This window comes from Lycorma delicatula, chromosome 8 (assembly GCF_047948215.1).
Source record: "Lycorma delicatula isolate Av1 chromosome 8, ASM4794821v1, whole genome shotgun sequence".
NCBI classification, from domain to species: Eukaryota; Metazoa; Arthropoda; class Insecta; order Hemiptera; family Fulgoridae; genus Lycorma; species Lycorma delicatula.
This window is the reverse complement of record NC_134462.1, coordinates 21,511,973-21,536,212: the sequence shown is the minus strand read 5'-3', so window position 1 is coordinate 21,536,212 and position 24,240 is coordinate 21,511,973. Positions and strand designations below refer to the sequence as shown.

Sequence of the window (24,240 nt, the reverse complement as noted above, 5' to 3'; positions counted from 1 at the left end):
ATTGATCACATAATCTATTATTGCTAAACATTATAAATTACAATATAAAATGAAATTGCCACTAATTGAATACAAATTAGTAAAAGTAGAACTATTATACAAATAAATATATTTATAAAATTCTGATTTCATGTATGCCATTTTTTATTTTTGAGAATCTGTCTGCTCAAAATTACAAATTCAATTTAATCCTTAAAATTAATAAATAATTTTAAATAAAAATGCATTAGCATGATATATCTAAACAGTTTGTAAAATATTTTAGGAACCTCTCAAGTAGACACCGCAGATATTTTAAAATAAACAAAAACAACTAATTAAAATAAATAAATAAATTATATTTCTTAACTTCTAGATTTTTCTGAAGATATTATAAATTGTGTTTATCACCAACCTTATATATATATATTTCAAATTAATGTTCTTATAATACTTTTAAAAGGGAATTGAATTTTCTAATATTAAAGAGAAAAATTAAAAAACATACATATACATTTATTAAACTCATTTTTAAAGCCTGTTGGAACTTCAGCTTTAAAACATTAAATGGATATAATATAGACGTCTTTCATTATACTATGTATTAAATATTCTGAGCAATAATCAAAAAAGTTCCAGTAAACTGTAAAAATATAATTATCTTTTTTTATCTTCAAACACAGAAAATCTGAAACATAAATATTTAAATAATAGAAGATACGAAACAGATTTATCTATAACAATTTTAATATTAAAGAAAAATAAATGATGGAACAACCATACCAGAAGTGGAAATTATACTACACAATAGAAATCTGAAATTACCTCTTTTACATTTTGTCATGTTCAGTCACATAATTCCTGGTACCTTCTTTTTTTTCTAACATGTAAATAGTGAACTACATGTTAGTGCTCAATTGCTTAATGTGTGGGTTACTTATATAATTAAAAACCAGTCTCTATGTTTACATACATAGCACATTAAGGTACTTTTGATCTTCATTGATCATGTGGAAATACTGAGATGTTTGGAATCCTTCATACAGATTTTAGAGAACATTCGTTGGCTTGAATACAAATTTTGAATATCTGCTCATTTCAAGGCTCAAAAAGAATGTCTCTTAAAGACTAAGATTGTTTCAAGTGAGCTTCCACTGAAAATTAAAACATCCAATTGTGTTGCTTCAAATTTATCCCTCGGCTTGCTACTTGATCAAAAGCAGTAGCATTACACAAGCTTCATGACATGGCTAACAATGATTCTACTTTCATCTCTAGAATCATAACAAGAGATGAAAGTTGGAGTTACAGCTATGATCCAAAGATAAAACAACAGTCACCAAAGTGGAAGAGACTGAAGAAGGTGCAGTAGGTGAAAAACAAAGCAAAATACATGTTCATTGTATTCGTTACATCAAAGGCATTGTTCACTGAGAATTTATTCCTTCTAGTGTTTCAATGAAATCTGACTTACAACACTTACAAAGATTTATGGCAAAAAAAGACCAGTACTGGGAAGAAACAAAATTGAGGGACAATGTGCTCACTCACACACATTTCCCTCAAAAGATGGCTTTTTTACAAAGAACATACTAGTTCCTCCACACTTCTTGTACGCTGTATCTAGCTCAAAATGACTGCTTCATTTCCAAAATTAAAATATATATCAAAATGAATATACTACTAAAAATTACTTTTTGAAATAGAAAGGTCCCCACTTTGACACTATATTAAAAAAACAAACACAGGTATAAATAAAATATTTATACCTGTGTTTGTTTTTTAGTAGTATATTCAAAATAAAAATTTAATGATACAGATGTTAAAAAGTGTAAGTATATGAGGTTAATGAAAATAAGAATTAAAAGAACAAATCAGTAGGAATCAATCCAGAATAAAATTATACAAAATAAAAACACCTAACTTAAGAAATTAGATGAAAATTCAACAATAAAAAATTTACAATAATCAATACAAACTGTGAAAAAAAAAATTTCAGACCAACTGTAATATCATAAGAATAGAACAAGCAGGTATACCTATGATACAATATCACGTAAACAGTACACTATGCTTAACTGAAAATTTATTCACACCATATAAAATCAGTATTATTTCAAGAATGGAAGATATAATCAAAGTTTTTGATTATAAGTCTTTTGTCTTTGATTAATCAAAGACAAAAGTGCTAAATATGACTGACATTTTTTATAGATTTGGTTTAGTTTTGTTGTTTAACAAAACAATTATTATGCAGAACATCAAAACATTATTATATACAGATATTTTTTACAGAATAAAAGCTTATTACTCAAAATTTCATTAGCCTATACAGAAAAAATTTCAGAATAAAAAACTGATTAAAACATTTTGAAAAACTTGTAGAGGAATATTCTATCCGTAAAATATGTAACAAAACCACTACTCCAGGAAAAGGAAAAATTTGTTTTTACCAGCATAACAGTTATTTTTATTTTAACACAATTTTTAAATACTTGCCTCCTCAGAAGAGGGTTTGATTTCCAGAACCTGTATGATCTGGAGAATAACCAAATTACATCTTAACACAACAAACTTACTTTCTTTAAATGGTTTATGAGAAAATTATCTGAAGTGATTTTGTTTCTTAAAAAATAAATTACCTGCAATGTTATAGATACAAAAAGATTTACGATTCCATCAACTTAAGAGCAGCCATTGCATCAGTAACACGTGATAACTCACGCTGTGCTTGTTCTAATCTTTCAGTATTTGTTTGTTGTACATCAACTGGCACCTTATTCTCATAATCTTCTATGGACATAGCTTGGTTTAGTCTAGTAATAGTTTGTTCTAATCCTTCTTTCTTTTTATCCAGTTTTTGCAATTCTTTACTCGGTTCAATCAAACCCTATAACCACAAAACAAAATTAGTCACACTTTTCATTAAAAAAATATATTTCACAGAAATAATTTCCTAGTACAAAATGCAATTATTGATAATCAACTTTTTTTAAAACATCTATTATAACAGAAGGCAGATTACTAATGTGAGTAATCTGAATGACCAGATGTCTACCTCACCATTACACCCCTGATGACAAAATGATATTAAACCACTATTCATTCTCAAATAACCTGCACATTATACTGCAGCTATTCATTTACTTGCTCTCATCTTAAACAATACCCAATCCCCCGGAATCCAGAAATTCAAAAACTAAATGGCAGGTTTCTTTTTATTTATAGACACCTATTAAAGGCCCCAAATGAGCTTTTCTAAAATATCCTTTCCTAATGAGATTATTAATTCATATTTTCAACAATAATAGAATTAATTTCTTTATTTCACTTTACTTTCTTTGGGCAGGGCAAAAAACTGAAATCCAATTTTTCATTACATAAATACACAAATAAAATCTATCAAAAGCAAGTTTTAAAGCTATTAGAAAAATATCAGTTTTAATAGAGCATTTAAATACTATAAACTAACTTTTTAAATTTAATAATATATCAGTGTACCTTAAGTAATAGATGGACCACACATTTATCAGATACAGTTATTATAGCGCAACCAGTTGTAGGTGGTTTGTCTGTAAGTATTAAATCTTTACACGATGCCAATGTCATTATTGTGGTTTTGAATTTTTCAACAGTTTTACCAACACTTTCTTCAGAACAACAAACAAACACTGAAAAGTAAAAAATTAATTATATACTCAATAAAGTAATTATATTTTCAAACTCATTTAAGTAAACATAAATAATAAGATATTATAAATAACTGAGAGTATAATGAATACATCGATCTGCTACTTTCACACACCATCTGTACGCTAAATGATGTAATGAGTGGAGGAATGGATTATAAATGGCATATATTAGAAAAGAGATGGTGGTATATTGTAAATTTTTATCTTCTAATATTCGCACTGCTAAAAATAGCATCATGATGATGTGTGAAAACAACAGCAAGAGAAAGCCATGTACGTACAATATTCACTCTCTTCTGCTAAAAATAAGTACTTATAAAGATATTTTTTTTTAAAACTGTTAAAGAAATGGAAACTATTTATTTTTTATTTCAATATTAATAAATGAAATGTCTTGCACCAGGCTTAAGATTAAAATTTAGTCAGTCTTCTCTATTTTAGGAGATAATTATTGTAAAAGTATCATTAATTGGACTCCAATGACTTAATTCTTTCTAGAATTAGAAAGGCATTAAAATTCCATAAAAATTAATTGCGTGTTCTTTTAATTGTTTTTCTAAAGTTGTCTTTTTTTTCTTTAATGGGGAAAACCCTGATCCAGAAGTGTAAGTAGTATTAATCAGCTACCATGAAAAATAAGTACTGAGAATTAACAATGTTTTAACCCATTGTATGCCAACGTAATAGATCCGGTACATCTATCTGTTTACATTAGTGGCCAGCATATTGGTCCCAATACATTAAACAGATGTTTTTTCTATGCTCTGTCCAGACACCAGCACTCTCAGATATTTTTCATTTCACTAGTGGCCATTTGTTACAGTTTACAGAGTGTGTTTATTGCCCTGATTATTAAAACCCATTTCTCCATGTCATTTTTGAATGTTTTTTGCTTACAATCGCCTCCTTTTGTGCCTGTTTTTATGTAGTAGTTTTACCATTTTTAATAAATAATTAAATTTTATATGTTTAACTGTTTTCTGTGTAATGTTTTTATAAATATGTTTTAATATTTAGTGAGTTTTTTGTATAAAAAACTGTTATAATGGAGCAGCGTCCTGGTCCCTCAAGCACTCGCTCTCCATCTGACTGAGTTTCAGAAGAAATTTCACAAATCCTGCGTGATTTAGTGGAGAGTGATGATGATCTGGATAATTATTTGGCTTCTTCACAATTGGAAAGCAATATATCACTTTCTACGTATGAATGTGATACTACTCAGGACGAGACACCAGCCCCAAATATTTTTTCCCAATCTGCAGGTAATAATTTGTTACCTTCTAATAATAATTTTTTGAATTGTGGTAGTAAATGGAGTGATATAAAAAATTTAAGAATAATACATTTTTCAGCTGTCCCAAGTTTTCAAGGCTGCCGTCTGCTGCAGACAACAGAATCAATTGATTTTTTTAATTTATATTTCTCAGACGAATTTTTAGACAAAACTGTACAAGAAACCAATCTCTATGCTGAATCCATGTTTTTTTTCTGCAGGTGTAACTGAACAATCAAGAATTACTACATGGAAACCAGTAACCCAGGAAGAATTAAACAATTTTTGGCCGTTATTTTTCATATGGGGAATATTAAAATTAATAGGTTCAGTAATTATTGGAAACAGTCACCACTTTTCAGTATTCCTATGTTTAGTAAGTTGATGAGAAGAAACCGGTTTTATTTATTGTTGCGATCCCTCCATATTTGATATAACGATGGCAATATTCAAGACTGGCTATATAAAATTAGACCTGTCATCGACCATTTCAACAACACAATGAAAAGTATATGTTACCTAGGCATACAATTGTGTATCAATGAAAGCATAATGCTTTGACGTCGTCTTATTTTAGACAATATATTAAAAATATGGAGTGAAATTATATTTGCTGTCAGAACCTGCTGAAATGGAACATAAACTTCTTGTGTATGCTGGTGCAAATGATATTGTTTTAGCAAGAAAAAATCATGTACAAAAAGGTTGTAATGAATTTAATGAAAGAAAAATTAAATAATTAATTAAATTAAATAAATTATCCCCTTTATTTAGATAATTATTATAACATATGTTTGGCCTTCCAAAAACTGTAATTGAACCAAAATTATGCGAAGGACAAATCAATTACAAATATTCTACTGCAGGAATTTGTGTGGGAAAATGGTGGGATAAACGAGATCTTATGAACACAAATTCGTTTTGGTCGAAGTACCTACTAATCGAGGTAATATTTTGAAACCACTTGCAGTACAAGAATATAGTAATTACATGAGTGGGATAGACTTTCAAGACCAAATGATGTCATACTACTCATTGAACAAAAACTTTGAGGTGGTATAAAATGTTAGTCTTATATATATTAAAAATAATGTTACAAAATTCATTTTACCTTCACTACAGATACACCATTGGATGAAACCTTAATTTTGATGATTTTAGAATGGGTATTATAACAAGTATACTAGAGATTACTGAATGTCAAAATGTTCCAATTCTGAAGAATCTAACAGACCATGAAATAAAGAAAATTGAAAGGGAGAAATTTCAAATAGGAGATGTCGATATTGTTCATCAGCACAGGAAATAAAAATTTTAAGTATTTACTGTCCTCAGTGTCCAAATAAGCCTGCTCTACGCACATTATGTTTTAATAAATACCAAGTTGATTAGAAAATAAATGCTGTGAATAATTTTTTCCAATATTATTACTTGTTACATAACTTTTTACTGATATATTTGTATGTACATATTTAAAAGTTTTGTCACATTGTATCTAGCATTAAGTTTTTGTCAATCTGGCAACGCTGTGTCTGCCAGTCTGTGCTAGACTGGTTTGTTCATCCCTTCCACATGCTTAGTACGAGTTTCAACTCCGTTCAGCCAACACATTAGTTTTGACAGCGTCATCAGTGAAGTTGTGTGTTACGAAAATGGAACATTGGAATTTAGAGCAACGTTGTGCTATCAAGTTTTGTGTTAAACTTGGGGAATCTGCAAGTGAGGCCTTTGAAAAGTTGAAACAGGCCTATGGGGAACATTGCTTATCAAGAGCACAAGTTTTTCACTGGCACAAATCGTTTTTGGAAGGCCGAGAACACGTTGAAGATCAACCTCGCTCAGGGAGACCTTCAACTTCAAAATCTGACGAAAACGTTGAGCGTGTGAGGATTCTTGTGAGATAAGACCGTCATTTTAACAATAAGGATGATGAGTGAATGGTTAAATTTAAACAATTTCACCGTACATCAAATTTTGACTAACAATTTGGACATGCGAAATTGGTGCTGAAAAACCTCACAACGCAACAGAAGGACAATTGAAGAAACGTGTGCGTTGATCTTCTTCAGAGGATTGACAATGACCAAGAATTCTTCAATCGTGTGATCACAGGTGATGAATCCTGGATATTTTAGTACGATCCTGAAACAAAGCGGCAAAGCAAAGAGTGGCACACTCCGTCATCTCCTCAACCAAAAAATGTCAAATGAGCAGATCAAAGAACAAAACCATGCTGATTTACTTTTTTGACAGTAGGGGAATCGTGCATTAAGAATTTGTTCCTCCAGAACAAACTATCAACCAAGTGTTTTACAAAGGTGTCCTTGAAAGGCTCGGGAAAAGAGTGATTTGCATGAGACCAGACATTGCCGACAAGTGGATGCTTCATCATTTTGGAACTCTGGAGAACATTCAAAAGACTGTGACTGACCAGTTAAAACCCCTACCAGTTGAAGCCTTCCAGCGCTGCTACCAGGAGTGGGAACAACGACTCCGCCGGTGTATAGCTGCTCAAGGGAACTACTTTGAAGGGGATAATGTTGTTTGAAAAAAATAAAAACTTTGTTAAGTAAAAAGTCAGTCTCAACACTTTTCTCACACACCTCATATATACATAGTGTGTGTGTGTTTGGAAATAAATTATAAAAAAGTTGTAAAATAATTCTGTTTTGTTTTATTAAATATATGTTAAATATTATTGGTACACATTTTTTTTAAACAAACAAATACAAGAAAAAAAAGTATTAAACAAAAAATTATTTACTTTGCTTATACACCAGCATTACAGTTCCACAATGGCAGGTAGAATGCCCCTGAACAAGGGTACTGCGTAAATACTCACTGCATTGGCACACAGTGGGTTAACAAGGTTTCACAAAAACTAAGAACCATAAAGACTAAATTAGAAGTTACTCTGATGTGTAATCATCATATGAGAGGCATTTTACGGAGCTTACAGGTATTTTACATTACTTTGTGAAAAAAGTAATAGAAATAATACTTTTTTGGTGAAATCTTGTTCTTCGTCAGAGACTCCCTTTAGCTTATTCCAGTGAATGAAATTTTTTGATAATACATCAGAAAAACATGATTTGTCAAAAAATCTAAAATATTAATTTCTTTCATAGATTACTTCATTATTTATGAAAATATCTTTCCAACACACCAATTTTTTAGTGTTTATAAAAACAGGAAAAAGTCACAGCAAGGTACTGAATCTGGACAAAATTTTGAATGAAAAAAGTATTTAGAAAATAATTTTGCTTGAGCAAATGGCATACGCGTGGACTGGTCTTTTCTTTTTTCAAAATAATCAATTACAAGGGTAAGTCAATTATTATCCGCAATTTAGTTATATTTTTGTTAATTTTGGTAGTACTGTTGTGTTGCGTAGATGACGCATGCGTGGTTTAATTGTTATGTCTGTGGAGGTCTGATGCTGCTAGATTAGTTCCATTATCGCTGCCCTGCTGTTAACCATGGCTGCTCCGCTTTCTGTTTGCACCAAAGAATAGCAACGTTCAGTGATAATTTTTTTTGGTCGGAAGGTGTATCAGGGGCCGAAATTCATCGAAGACTTTCGGTACAGTACAGGAACAGTGTGTTGCTGCAACAGTGTCTACGAATGGAATGGGCGCACAAGGGTTCCGCATGACGAAGAAGCCGGATGACCGTTTACCGCTACAAATGAGGAAAACATTGAGCGTCCACGTAACATGGTTTTCTTAGACAGATGAGTAAATATTGATGAAGTGGCACATCGTCTGCAAATTAGTCATGGTTCTGCCTACGAAATCATCCACAACAGACTTGGGTTTCATAAAGTCTGTGCAACATGGGTCCTAAAACAACCCACACAGTTGCATAAACAAATGTTCTTGGACATCAGCCAAAAACATTTGGATCGCTATAATAACGAACAGGACATCTTCTTAAACAGAATCGTTGCTGGTGATGAAACATGGATCCATCATTACGAGTTGGAGAGTAAACAGCAGAGTATGGATTGGAAACAACCAAATTCCTGCTGCAAAAAAGTTCAAGACCCGATCATCTGCAAGAAAACTGATGCTTACGGTTTTTTGGGACTCACAAACCCCAGTACTGGAACATTATGAGGAAAGTAGCACGACAATAAACAGTGCGCGTTACAGTGAGATGCTTACTGCCAAGCTGAAGCCTGCAATTCGAAGCAAACGCTGAGGACTCCTGTCGAAAAGTGTTGTGTTGTTGCACAATGCCCGTCCACATACTGCTGCCCACACTGCTGAAACGCTCCAGAAACTCAACTTTGAAGTACAGGCTCATTCTCCATATAGTCCTGATCTTGCCCCTTCTGACTACCACTTGTTTGGTCCACTCAAAGAGGCATTCTCAAAGGGACTGTCGATTTACAGACTGAAACGAAACAGTGAAAGATGCATTCCTGCCAACCAAAAACCTTCTTTTATGAGGACATCAGGAAGCTTGTGCAACAATGGACCAAGTGCATTGAAAGGAGACTATGTTGAAAAATGATGTACATGTAAGTTTCTTATTTGTATTGCAATAAAATTTATAACTACATTGCAGATAATAATTGACTTACCCTCACATGTTTCTTTTTGGGATGATTTGGGCATAATTTTTCCATTATAAAAGCATTATATTGAATTCTATGATACCTTGAGGAATTTCAACTGTGTGATAACATAATATTTCAACTTGCTTTTTCCTTCTTTAAAAAAGCCAAAAGTTTACTTTGAATGTCTTTAAAAATTAATCAATGGAATGCCATGAAGTTTTGAGAAGTCATATGTTTATACTAGTCAAACCATATCAGTTATCTATTACTGCAACAGATTGTTGCAATTCTGAGTAACTATTGCCACTACTATAACATACATTATGATTACAAAAAAAAACTTCTTTCATATTAGCAAGAATTGCATACTTTCTTTCTGAAAGGCAATTAACACATACTAGTGATTTAGTACTTAAAATTATAGGGAAAAATTTTTAACTACAAGCTAACAGAAAAATTGCACTGATCATTTTACATGTAAAAATATAACTGTTCTTATCACATAATATTAGTTGTGTAAAATAATTATTAAATTATGAGGCAAACTTAAAAAGAGTTAACACATACCATCAGCTTTCATTCTGTTAACTAGATTGTAATCAGATCTCGCTGAACGTAAGCTATGAATTAAATTTTCTACAAACTCCATTTCCTTTTCAAGAGATATATCACGCCACTTTTGATATTCTTCCTGAATATAATCAACAAATAATAAAACGTTACAAAAACTTTATAAAAATATAATAATCTAGTTTATATATATTTTAATTTGTTTGCTTCATCAGTGTTAATTACTCAAGTTTAAAGGAGTACAAAAAAGTTTAAAAAGTTGTAAAGTTCAATGAACAGTGATAACTAGGGTCCTGTTTAAGACCATAGACTCACTCCCTTTTTTAAACTAATAGTTCTATAACTGAAAATAAAATATTAAAATGCCATTAAATAGATCAGTCCTTAGGCAGGGTTTTTTAATTAATAATAGATATAATTTCACTGCACACTGTTACATTTATTAATATTAAAGTCTATACCAGTTGATACGATATCGACAGAATGATTCATAAAGAATGTAACAAACTTTCAGGACATTTTCTACTGTGAAAATAAAGAAGAAAGTTCATATAAACACAGGTTTGGAAACACATTGTTAGCAAGTTTGGCTGGCAAAATATTTTGCCCTGATTTCTGTGCCTTCAATAAAATTAAGCCAGTAATTCTTGGAACCCAAATTAAAGGCTATTGTAGTTTTATATGAGTGGGCTGGCACAAAGGGATACTGACAGTGGCAGTGTGAGTGGAGGGTGGATGCTCCAGCTGCCTCAGCATTCAATTTCTCAGTCAGTTCCATTACATCAGAGGAAGAGGTGTACAACATATTATCATAAAATTTCTCACAAATGAGGGTGTCAAATCCTCCGAAATAGACTGTGCGCAATTTAGAGATATACACATACCTAAGTCTACAACTAGGAGAGCAAATTTAAAGGAGAGCATCAGGCAGTAGAAAATGATAGTCACAAAGGCATTCAAGGTTAAATATGATGAATGACAAATTTGATCACTCTGTGACCTCATTGAAGGCAATTGGCACCTTATGTTTGATGAAATTCATTCAATAGTGGCTATTGGTCATTCAGTTGTTCATTCCATTATCAAAAGCACCTACTTTCTGCAAAGTCTGAACAAATTGGGTACTTCTGAGCCAAAATCAGAAAAAGGTCCAACAGGAAATTTTTCCAAAGGCTCCTGAATTAATTTTGATGATAAAAATAATTTTTTGCATTTAATAGTAACATGTTTGATGAGTCATCACTATACATTAGAGTCAAAATTGGCAAGTAAGGAATGGCACAGGAATCTTGAATCTGTAAAGGTAAAAATGCATCCATCAGTTGGAAAAGTTCTTTCAACCATCGTCTGAGACCAAAAAGACATCAATATAATATTGTGAATGCTTTGTTCTATTGCCAACTCTTGAAAAAAAGTGAAAGATGTCTACAGGAATCAAAAATGCCACTATCTAACAGATATATGATTTTCCTGCAGGACAATACCAAATCTCACACTGTCTATAGCAGTTCGAATAAACTGGATGAAATTTACTGGATAATCTTAGAATATTCCCTGTATAGTCCAGATTTATTTCCCAGCAATCTGTTTTTGTTTAGGCCATTGAACGAGGCATTGGGCGAACACTGTTTTCAGACCAACATTGAAGTAGAGGAGTATGTACACAAGCTCATAACACACCCTCAAACTATTAGTGAAGAAGGAATCCACAAACTCCCCATACACTGGGAAAAAGTTGTAGAACTTCAGGGAGACTGTGTAGGAAAGCAATAAATATGTTTTTATTCTGAACTAATAAATTTAAAAACAAAAGTTTGATTTATTAAAGTTAGTGGTAGGTACTAGTCAATCAAGTACACTAGATCAGTCAAATGACTGACCTAGTATATTATAAGGTAATCTAACCTCACATCTCCATACCTATTTTTTACACAATTTTCAAACACTTATATACATAAATCTGTCCATACGTTCTAAATACCAAAATAAATTAAAAAAATTATTTGAATAATTAAATGAAAAGAATCAACAAAAATATTTTTATAAACAATTAGTAAGAAACTGTAAAAAATAATTAGAATATAGATTCATATTATGTGATTTATCTATAGTGTGCAACAGAAAACTGTCCTATAACTAAGGTTACTTTTAATACCAAAGAACTTTGGAAATATAAGATAAACCCAGTCAAAACATTTTATATTTTATTTAATATACTGCAGTATAAGGAACAGTTTATGAAAGCTCTTTCAAAATTATAAGATGACTCCACCTGCTGACATTGTTATAAACTATATAGTAAACTGACTAATATCATGGCATAAGTTCTCCATTGTTGTACAAGTGTATGAGCATCCATGTAGGGATACATTAGCTTATTTAAATGATAAAAATTAAATTATCAAATAAGAGGATAGAAATAAATATTACCTACCGGTTCAGGATAAGATGCAACACATATACTAACAGGTCTTGACTTATTGTCAGGAAAAAATTCTGCCAAACGCTGATAAAGTTCCTCTGTGATAAATGGCATAAAAGGTGAAATAAGGCGAAGGCAAGTATCAATCACTGGTAATAATGTAGCACATGCTGATTTCGCAGCTGCCTCATCACTTCCACCGAGTACAGGCTTTATAGCCTCCTGTATAAGGAAACAAAATATAATAACACAACAGTTCTTAAGATATAAAACCACTTTATCCAATATATTACACATATAAGATTAACATCACAAAATAGTTATATATTAATATTTAATACTATAATTTAATATTAAAGTTATTCAATAAATAAACAAGTATGATAACATCTGAATTACCCATTTACATCATTAACGAGGCAGCTTTTAAAACTGATGAAAATGGTGCCTTGTATACTAATGGTGTCACACTAAGTAATTGTGACATGGAAATTACTAATTCTTACTAGGGAGCAATTCCTGGTGCCAAAATACGACTGACATCATGTTCTATTTTTCTCTCCAACAATGCCAACAGCTGAGTGTTTATGTAATTAATATACTTAATACAATACTGCTGTTCAAAATGTATATCATTAAACTGCAAAAAAATTGTTATTATATTTTAAAAATCACTTTCAGACATTAATATTGCTTGAAAATGTGTATTGTGATATAACAATGAAAGATATAAATTTATTAACACAAGTATTTCTGTGAATGTCATGTTAGTCTTAATGATGCTCTTATTGAGTACACACATACCTTGACATTTCATGAAAACACTAATTTTGACAAATTGATAGAAGAATGTTTACAGCATTAGAAGATGTAATATTACTTGAAAGTTTCCACAGAATTGTCCATAATGAATTGAAAGTGCATTGTGTATGTAAATTGTTCCAAAAATTTAAAATAGATTTTCTGCCAATCTTCATGGCATAGTGGTAGCGCCTTGGTTTTTCATCCAGAGGTCCTGGGTTCAAATACCAGAAGGGATTTTTCATATCTACAAAATTCCATTACCATATTCCCAAGTATAAATGAGCCCCCCCCCAAAAAAAAAATGTTGCCGGCAGATCAGAAAGACACACAATGACAGTGGCAAGACATATAACAGCAAGATGACTTAGCAAGAAAAAAAATTTCTGAATATAATGACGGCTGAGATATTGCAGTTGTTACACAATTCTCCAGAGAAAAATAGTAATTATTATAATCTACTTGGACACAGAAATTTTGTTTTAAATAAGAGCAAAGAAAAAAATGTGGTTTCTTTTTATTAGCAAGAAATAGATTTATTTTGAAAAATCAAAAGAACAAGCATTTAATATTAATATACTTCATCATCAATGGAACACAATAAAAGAAACATCGAGAAAAATGGAAACAACCAGGTTCTTTTACTTAAAAACATAACACGTCAATCCTAACCGAAGCACAGCATTTCCCAAATTATACTAAAATGTATGATTGTAACCCAGTTTCAACAAAGCATTTTACTTTCTGATTAACTCCGATTTCCATTTACATCAATAATTTTTATTCTTTTTCATGCTGTCTTCTTTGCAATTTTACCGTCTAAAAATGCAAAGAATCATGAGAAAAGGATCATGTAAGATCATGAGAAAAGGGTTGATTAAAAGGGTTTTAATCAGCCCTCTTCTCATGATCTTCAGCCACTTGACTTTCCTATTTTGAATATAAGATATTATTCACAATTCATTCTCCTTATTACTTTTTCATATTTCATCACTCTATCCACTTTCTCCTATTCCTCCATGCTAACACTTGGATTTGAAAGGTCTTTCTTTGAAGGTAAAATCTTTCTTAATCCTTTTTTCTTTGGTTTTCATATTTTACATCCAAGCAAACAAAGCCAATTAATGAGACATTTTTTCAGTCTATATCTTTCTTAATACATAAAAAACTTGTTTATTTCAAATGAATGATTCCTTATTCAAAACAATTTCCTTTTTGTTTTTACACGCTGGTACTTGTTTAGTAATGGAAAAGCCAATAGTAGTTTACTGTCTTAGTCACTGTATTATAAACAACTTCAGTCTCATTATCTGTTTTACAATACAATATATCAATCTTTATAACGGTTTCTTAATCTCAGCCTATTAAAGAACACAACAGCAATAAAACTGCTTGTAATATCAGCATTGAAAGAAACATTATAAAATGTCTTAACAACCATTACTTCAAATTCAAAATTGAAAATGCATTTCCTCATCCTGTTCAACACAATCATTACAATTGATTGTTAATAAATTAGTATAGTAAAACTTCCTTTAATCCGGCATGTTCAGGACTTGAAATATACCAGATTACAAAATATTCCAGATCACAGGATGAATGTCAGGAAAAAAGTGAAGGAATTAGAACTACACAAAAAAATTACAATAAAACATCATTTTTATTATGCATTAAAACAGCACAAATAGCTTTAAAAAAATTTAATGTAGTATGTACAGTAAAACCTAACACTGCACTATAGGCCTTAAAAAAAATGAAAATGAAAACATTTTAATTTTTTAAACAGTTTAAATACAGAAGAGCATAAGTATAAAAAATTACAGCATTCAGTACAGTACAGTAAAGTGCACTGTACAAAGACAAATGAAAATGAGTGTCTTTTTAATATGAAGTTGAGCAAGAAGACTTATCTAATCTAAGGGATTGTTCTTGTTGGTAGAAGCCATCTTAAACAAATATCAAATATTGGTTTGTTTTTTAATCTTCTTTCCTCATTTTTTTTATTAAGTCATTTTGTATAAAGTGGAATTACATTATTTCAGCATCATTAAACAAACTGTGCATTCAGCAAATTTAATAAATGTGTTCAAGGCATCAGCTCCTTGATTCTAAGTGATGTTATTTGATTTGTCCTCATCATCTTCATCTGAGTCAACATCATTTGGAAACTGTTGCATTGATCAAACTATGTATGATGGCCTCATCTGTCAAAATTTCCTCTGTTGCCTCATTTTTACCTGCTTCAATCCATTATCTAATTTCTTCTCAAGTCAGATGTGACATAGGGTTCTCTAAAAGCAAATCATGTAAAATCTCTTCTAATTCATCAACAGTTTCACTTTCAGTAACTTTGACATTTTGATCCACTACTTCAGGTCAAAGTTTCCGACATGACATTTTCACAGTTTCCTGTTTTACCCCATCCCAAGCCAAAGCAATAATAAAGATAGCATCGTTAATAGAGAACTGTCCTTGAAAATCCTGAACATTGCAATTTTATACCAGTAAATTCTATACAAAGTAACACCTATAGTAAGACTTAAAGTTCTGTATCACCACTTGATCCATTGGTTGCTGCAAGGATGTAACATTGGAAGAAGATTCACGACTGAAATGTTACCAAACACTAACTCCTCCTCATCTGAATGAGCTTTGCAGTTATCTAAAAGTAAAATAGCCTTACTGTATTCAGGCATTTTCAATTTTTCAAGATGGGTTTTAACAGCTGTTACGAAGTCTTTGAAAAACCAGTTTTTAAACAATACTTGATTCATTCATGCATTGAATGTGTTCCATACATCACAGGTAAGGTTTTCATGCCTTTTAAGGCTGTAGGCCTCATTGACTTTCCTATCACAAAAGGTGATAGGAAAGTCAATGAGGTTTTTGATCACTTGACAAATTAGAGCAGAGCAGTACTGTTAACCAATCTTTATTTTTCTTAAAACCTTTACACGTTTCTCGTCACCACCAGCTAGGGTAGAATTTGGTAGCAACACCACAAAAGGCCAGTCTCATCTGCATTACACATTTGACAAGTAGTCAGTTCAAGTTCAGACACAACAGACTTGAATTTAATTTTAAACTCTTCACCCCCTTCAACATCTGCAGATTTCAGCTCAATGAAATCTAATTTCCTGTTGCCATGATAAGTCTTAAAACTCCTTAGCCAGCCTTATGAAAATTTACAATCCACATCTGTCATGTTCAAATCTCATAGAATGTTTAGCTTAACAATAAACAGAGGGGCAGTTACGGGTTTACTCTAACATTTTGTTGAAAACCAACCGTACAAAACCGAATCTAGTTAATCTGACTCGGTTTTTTTTTAAGTTTGCCTTTCAACAACATTTTTAAAAGTTTCTGATTCATTCAGAAACTGTTTCAACTTGTTTTTAATTTTTTTATGTCATAAATTGTGGACAATTCTATATTATAGTCTTTCATAATGATGTGCCTACTTACACCATTTTCAAGCTTCTTGACAGTTTCCAGCTTTTGAGCCAAAATAATAATAATAATAATTCTTTATTCCATAATGCATACACAAAAAAGAATGTTTTTACAATATACAGTAACATATAACTATAACTGAAAAATATAAAATTAACATTAATAAACTAATTTACAAAATTTTTCTTAAGTTAATTAAAATCACAATATCCTTAATTTTGTTTTTAATTACTATTACATTTAAACTAATTTAATTAATTAAATGTAGCGTTAAATGAATTTTCATTAAAAAATTTAAATAAGTCAGATGTTTTCTTTTTGAAGAAATAACATTAAGTTTTGGACCCACGACACTGTCTAACACTGTTAATCAGAATCTCACAAGCATTATAAACACACTTTTTTCAACTGACAACAAACGACTAACAACCTGAGGGTAACTCAACCAAAATGAAGGAAACTGAATGTGATGTAAAACATCAACAAAGACAAAGTAAAGAACACATGGTCCCCGCATCTTTATAATGTCACCCAAAGACAGTGAAGATAAGCGCACTGTTATATTTGATGATTGCCCTCTTCAAGCATGATATTCCATCCGATGCAACATCTCCCGCTTTCACCTTCGATCACATATGAGCTTGGACGCGATTGCTTGTTTTGTGAACAATTATTTTTTCAAAAAATTGTGCTGTACCACAGGATGACAGATTAAAGGAAGTTTACTGTACAATGTTGAAAATGGAGTTTCCCAAATACTAAGTAAAATAGTCGTCTTACTACTACAACAAAATAGTACTTTACTAGTCAATAGATTGTGTGTAAAGGGCAATAACATGAAATTACACTACGTGATTACTTACAGCAATGCTGTAAATTATGTAAATGCTGGATGGTGTATCAAAAACTGCTTTCAGAATTCAGAAAGTTATTTGTTATTGCCATAAGATTTATGTTGGAGTGAACAGCCATTTATATAAAGTCGTATTTAGCTGAGTTAATGGCAACAACAACAAATACATTCAGTCATATACTGAAATCAATTGCAGACTTCTGATCTCTGGCAAAACACAACCAGTGACTTCTACTTAGCATAATACTCATAAGTAGATACATCAGATATTAAATATAACACCGTTGACTAATATTAAAACATACTGGTCCGCCTTTAATAGATAAGTACCCAATTTTTCTATTAACATTGCTTCTTAAATATATGGGTACTACTTTAGCATGCAATCTTCCATCATCATGATATCTAAGTAGCACTGTCACACCTATTTATTTTAAATAGTGAATTAATATAATAAATTATGTACAAATTGTATATAATTTGTACATTTAATGATGAGGTTAGCGAGCATTAGGTTAAGTAAATTAAGTACACAATGGTATGGTAGACTGCATGTACTATAGTAGTAGACCACACGATGATGGTAGACTACATACAAAAGTAGCAGCAATATATGTGCTGTTTTACTTTCACAAATCTTTCTTTTTTTTTTAGGAAGCCATTCACTCTTATTTCTCCTATCCTAATTACTTCAGTTTTCTGAGTATCCACATGCATATCATAATATCTTTAACTTTGAGATTATCAGCTGAATATCCCACACTTCACCTTCTAAAGCCACTTTGTCTGTTGACCCTATACAAAATTATTCCCTTCCTTGAATTCATTCAAGTTCTAAACCATTTGTTATCATACTTCAACACACAAATCAAAAAAAGGTTAAGGAAATTAACAAGATTAAGGAGAGGCCTTGCCTTCTCCTCACCATATGTCAAACCATTTACTTTGTGAATTCTTTATTTTCATAACTATTTTAAACTACGTAAAATTCTTTTATTAATTTGAAATTAAAAACTCCTTGTTTTTAATACTTTCATTAGCTTATACCATTTTTTCATTACCATCATCCTTCTCCTTTATTTAATAGTTATTAGGTCAATTTGAAGATCATGGAGCTTTCCTTAACTTTGTCCCTTTACCATTCCTCCTGTCAAACTTTTATCTACTTCGTTTTCTTTTTCACCGACCAACACGTTTTTTCCTTTGCACTCACCAATCATTTTTTTTTTCTTGGTGTCTCACAATTATGTTTAAATTATTATTAAAGTCATCTTCCTACTGTATTAAAATCCCATTTTACATAATCAAATGCTTTTTTCACATCTGTATATAAAAAACTGAAAGAGATTTAAATCTTTACTCGATAAAAAAGGATCATAAATAAATTGTTGTTATTTTTCAGATCCATCTTTTTCTAGTGTTGCTCTACATAAGAGTGATGTTTGTAATATTTTGGGTAATACTAATTTTGGAAGTACTAAGAAGAATGACTTGTTCAACTTATTTAACAAATAAAATCATTAAACAAATTTACTAATTCTAAACCTTTCTGGGCTAAATTCAGAAAAAAATATTGATCAGTATAACTAACATCTAAAACCTAATGTAAGAGAATTGAGAATGTTTTATAATTCATAAACAAATTTAGATAATTGCTACACACTTGTAAGAGAAAAAAAATTAATAAATAAATTTACACAAAAATACCTGACTAAAAGAGAACATAAAACAATTAATTTCAAAACCAACATTTCTCAAAGTTAAAAAGAAACAGATTTTTTTAATGATTAATTCACCATATAAGCTGTAAGCTTGTGCATGGGAATATGAAATGGAAACATAGTGAATGAAAAATGGTATGCCTGACCAGGATTTAAGCCCGGGACCTCTGGATGAAAGGCAGAGGTGTGTGGCACCACTTCACCACGGAGATTGGCGGATTAAAGAGAGAAAAAATTCTCTCTATTTTAATTTTTTTTTTAATGTACTTAACACAGTAAAATTACCAGATAAACGTCGCACACTTCATACAGCCAAATATTGTAACATGATGTCGTTGCTGTAGTAAAATCATAAGTTTCAAATGCTTTATTACAAGTTTCCACAGCATATGCTAATTTACTGAGAATCCATCTATCAATTGAGCTAACCTGTAAGCAGAAAATTCCTGTTTAAAAATCATCTTTATGTTTTTAAGTTTTATTTAATAAAATAAAATATTCACTATACCATATATATATATATACATATATATATAAAAGACTACCACACCAAAACACAGTAGCAGATATGTAAAATAACACCAATAATCCGACTTTCATAGGATCCAGCAACAGTTGGTATATAATTCTGTAATTACATCAATCAATTAAAAAAAAATCCTTAACATTTAGAAAAGCTTAATTATCTCTATTATAACCCTAAAATTTACTGACGCACACAACTCCACTACTATTACTGGAATGATGGAAATTTAAAACATTATACTTTCTTTTGTTCATAATATTGCTGTAGCCAACTGCTACAATTTATTACGTCTAATCAAAACATCATCCTCAAATGCAATCTGGTGGTTTATGATTTCATACTTTTGTTTAAATTTAGAAATATAATATTTTTCAGGTAAATTCACTTTTTTATCGTTATAACAAACCTCCAAAATTTCTAAATTATTTTTACAATCAGTAATACAATGCTTACATTGCAAAAAATGGTCAACCATATTAGAAGCATCTCTCTTTTTTGTTTCTGTAGGCATTGTAACGTTCTGAAAATCTTTTCTTAAACAATCTATTAGTTTTATCAATATAGATTTTATTACACTTAATTTTGTATATTCCCCGTAAGTTCTCTCTATTATTTTTATTACTTAAATATCTTGTAATATGGTTATTTGGTTTATACCTATTTTTATCTTATATACATTAGTAATTATTTCTATTATTATTTGTATAACTATAATTTAGGTAAAAACTATTACTAATAATACTGATATTATCCTGCTGTACGAGGTCTGTTCACGAAATAACCAAACATTTTTAATTATGCGCCAACAGAGATATTTAGTGATATGTGGTTGGCAGCATTGTGTTTCACATAAGCTCCGTTGTAACCACATGTTCTTGGATTGTTGATATCTCATATAGTTTTCATGTTATTGTTATTTGAGTGCAACATATTTAAGTGCTAGTAGTGAATTTTGTAATGTGCAATTTTCAGGAGCAATGATACAATGTAAAATTTTGCTTGAAACTGGGAAAAACTTTCACAGAAACATTTGAACTTTTGAAATATTTTGAATTTGAAAGCTTACAGAGATGATGCTCTGGGTCATATGCAATATTATGGATGGTTTTCATGATTTAAAAGTCGTCATCAGTCAATTGAAGATTACCACCTTAACCAGGAAGGCCTTCAACTTCAACTGATGACACCTGTGTTCAAAAAATCAATGATCTGGTGTGTGCAAATTGCTGATTGATTGTCAGAGAACTTGCAAAAGAGGTTAGCATCTCGATTGGATCATGCCATATTGTAACTGAAAAATTGTATAAGCATCAAGTTGTAACAAGGTTTGTTCCTCGTTTGATGGCAACTTCTTGAACAAGCCAATGATGATGAAATATTCATGCAAAGGATCTTAACAGGAGGCAAAAGTTGGGTTGTTTATGGCTACGGCATAGAGATAAAAGTTCAATCATCACAATGGATTGGCAAAGGATCTCCACACCCCAAGAAAGCTCCAATGTCAAAGTTATGCTCTCCATTCTTTTTTTCCATTTCAATGGAATTGTGCATTTTGAATTCTTGCAAGGTGAAACAGCAAACCATGCATACTATCAAGGTGTTTTACTGCTAAACCTTACTAATGAAAGGTTTACTAAAATCCATAAATACCAATTTTGGAAACCGATTATAAGACCTTAAAATGACAAAAAACTAACTCTTTATAAACTGAAAAAAAATATATATATATGCCAATTAAACTTCCAAAACACAAGATAAATTAATTATATTAACTTCATGTTTATAGCAAAAGTAGAAATTAGACAAAAACTTTGTTAGAAATTAATTAATAATTGAGAAAACCAATAATAATAATAATAATAATTCAGGAAAGTCTTTCACCAGACTTTTCATTGGTTATTTATGAGGTCATTTGAAAGGAACTATTTTCAAGAACAATCTGCATTTTGGATGAATTGAAAGAAAATATTGAAGACAGCATCTCTAACATCAGTGCACCAACTCAAAGGAAAGGTGCACTAAACATGAAGAAATGAATTGATGTTTGCAACAACCCTCAAGGTGGGCATTCTGAAAATTTATTCTGACAAATAAGAGGAAAAAATTAAATAAAGTCTGCTCTGTTTGTTGTCCCATGCAATTACTCTTTTCATTAAAAAAATATATTTTGTTGAACACATGGGTAGCACATGGGTATTATCATATAGATAATCATAAAGCGTGGCTTTATGATTATCTAAGTCTTCCAATTATAAATTAAAAAGTAATTCATAATTTATTTGTAAAAAAATATCACTGCTGAATATTCAAGAGCTCCAGCAAGCAATAAAATATAAATTACTTATTACCACAACTTGATGAAGCTAGATATCTAATACAACTAGTTCATTTGAATATGCTTTTTTGACAAATATTATTTCAAACATCTGCAATTTTTCTGTTAGGTGCTAAAACTAGAACATTTATAAGTGATGCATATGGCATAAATAAATCATTTCTGAAAATGGAATATATAGGTACTGAAGAGTAATTAGCATTCCATACAAGACATGCTATGGAACATGGTAACAGTGAAGTAGTTCACACTGCTTTCTTTACTAAGTCAAATTCATTATTAGCAATATTCTTTTTATGATTCCATGCTCATTCGCTAAATCAGTGTAGTGTGAGTAGTTTCAGAATAAAATGAGAGAAATCTCTTAATAAAAGCAGAACAATAAACAAAGTTTGTCCAGGAAATTTTCAAAATTATAATTATTAATTTTACTTTCCTGGCTAATATATATATATATATATATATATATATATATATATATATATATATATATATATGTGTGTGTATACATATTAAATGAAATTTAAACCACCAAAACACAATAAATAGATAAGTTAGCAAAGTAGTCAATAAACAAACAAAAAAAATATATATATATATTATATATTATACGGGGAAAGTATTGCAATCGTATAAAAAATGACCCATCAAGATACATATTATCTGATCCAGGGATCGTGACCATGAAATGTAGAATTCCTGCAAAAAAAAACTGCTTACATAAATGTGTGTGGCCTCTACTTCAATTCATATCTCAGGAAGGGGTTTATGTAAAAACTAAAAATTTGGTAAAATGACTTAAGTAAAATCCATCTGTTGAATGGGAAGGTACAGAGGTAGGAAGAGTCATTTCCTGACAAAAATGGCAAAAGAGTAATTTTTCTTGCCTATTTATTGTCTTTGCTATACAATTAATATGTAAAGTAACCTTTTATTTTTTTTTAAGACCACCTCCTTCCCAAAAAATCCAAATACATATAAATTTCAATGAATACTGTTTTTTTTTTTTTTTTTACAAATTCTATTGTAATTTAATAGTTTATTAATACATAAGTCTTAGAGATGTTAAAGTTGTAATTTGATAAATAATATTCTACAAGTAACAAAAGGTCATTTACCTTTTGTTACTTGAACAAAAGGTAAATAAAATTTTTCTTCAACCAGTTTGTTGCATTTTCAACACAAGTATTGTAAAAAAATGTTTTTAAAAACCACTACTTCTACAGATTTTCAAATACCTACATCAACTTCAACTAATGTTGATTTTCACCATTTCTATAGTAATTCTGGGAAAGTTATGCAACTCACTGCTGTTTTTTATACTGTTTGTATTAACTACAAGATGACATGGAAAAAATAGCTATTAACAGTAAGAAACTAAAAGATCTGGAATTTGAATGGTTCTCATCAACATATATATATTTTTCCTTTTTTTTTTATCAGTAACATTATTAAGAAAATGTAACAGCAACATGTAAAGTACACAATACTGTATTTTTTTTTGGCGTTTGAACAAATAATAATTAAAATTAAAAATACATATAAATGTTTAATTTCTCATACAATAAAAACAGTATTTGCTAAAATAATATGTGATAAAACAACAATGAATAAGAAAAAAGATTAACATATGAGGTGTGGCTATTAAATAATGAGACTTATGCTGTAAAATATTTATTTCAAATTTACACATATTTAGTTATTATTCTCTTCAGTATACACTCCTCCTCTATCCCTACAACATTCCATGCAAATTTTCCATGGATCGAAACAGTGCTGGAAGTATTCTTCTGTGAGCTCTTTCATGACGTGAGCTGCTTTTTCTTTCACAACTTCAACGGTCTGAAATCTTGTTCCTTTTAATGCAGATCTGACCTTGGGGAACAGATAAAAGTCACATGGTACCAGGTCAGGCGAATAAGGGAGATGGTCTAACACTGGGATGTTATACTTGACTAGACAAATCTTGACAGACAATGTAGTGTGAGCTGGTGCGTTGTCCTGATGAAGAACCTGTGACTTAGTTCTTCCACAACTAGGTTGTTTTTTTG

At 30.6% G+C, this 24,240-nt stretch overlaps 1 protein-coding gene across 2 annotated transcripts in view; it reads right to left on the bottom strand.

Moving 5' to 3' along the window:
- Positions 1-317: 317 nt before the first annotated feature.
- Positions 318-24,240, bottom strand: part of ValRS (Valyl-tRNA synthetase) — a 64,507-nt gene continuing 40,584 nt past the window's right edge. For both annotated transcript variants that reach the window (XM_075373732.1, XM_075373733.1), the window contains exons 16-21: positions 19,614-19,757; positions 12,513-12,722; positions 10,076-10,199; positions 3,481-3,650; positions 2,622-2,869; positions 318-667 (exon numbers count right to left, since the gene is read on the bottom strand). In XM_075373732.1, the coding sequence (XP_075229847.1) occupies positions 2,648-2,869; positions 3,481-3,650; positions 10,076-10,199; positions 12,513-12,722; positions 19,614-19,757 (870 nt within the window). In that variant the 3' untranslated portion in view covers positions 318-667; positions 2,622-2,647. The remainder of the gene's footprint in view (positions 668-2,621; positions 2,870-3,480; positions 3,651-10,075; positions 10,200-12,512; positions 12,723-19,613; positions 19,758-24,240) is intronic.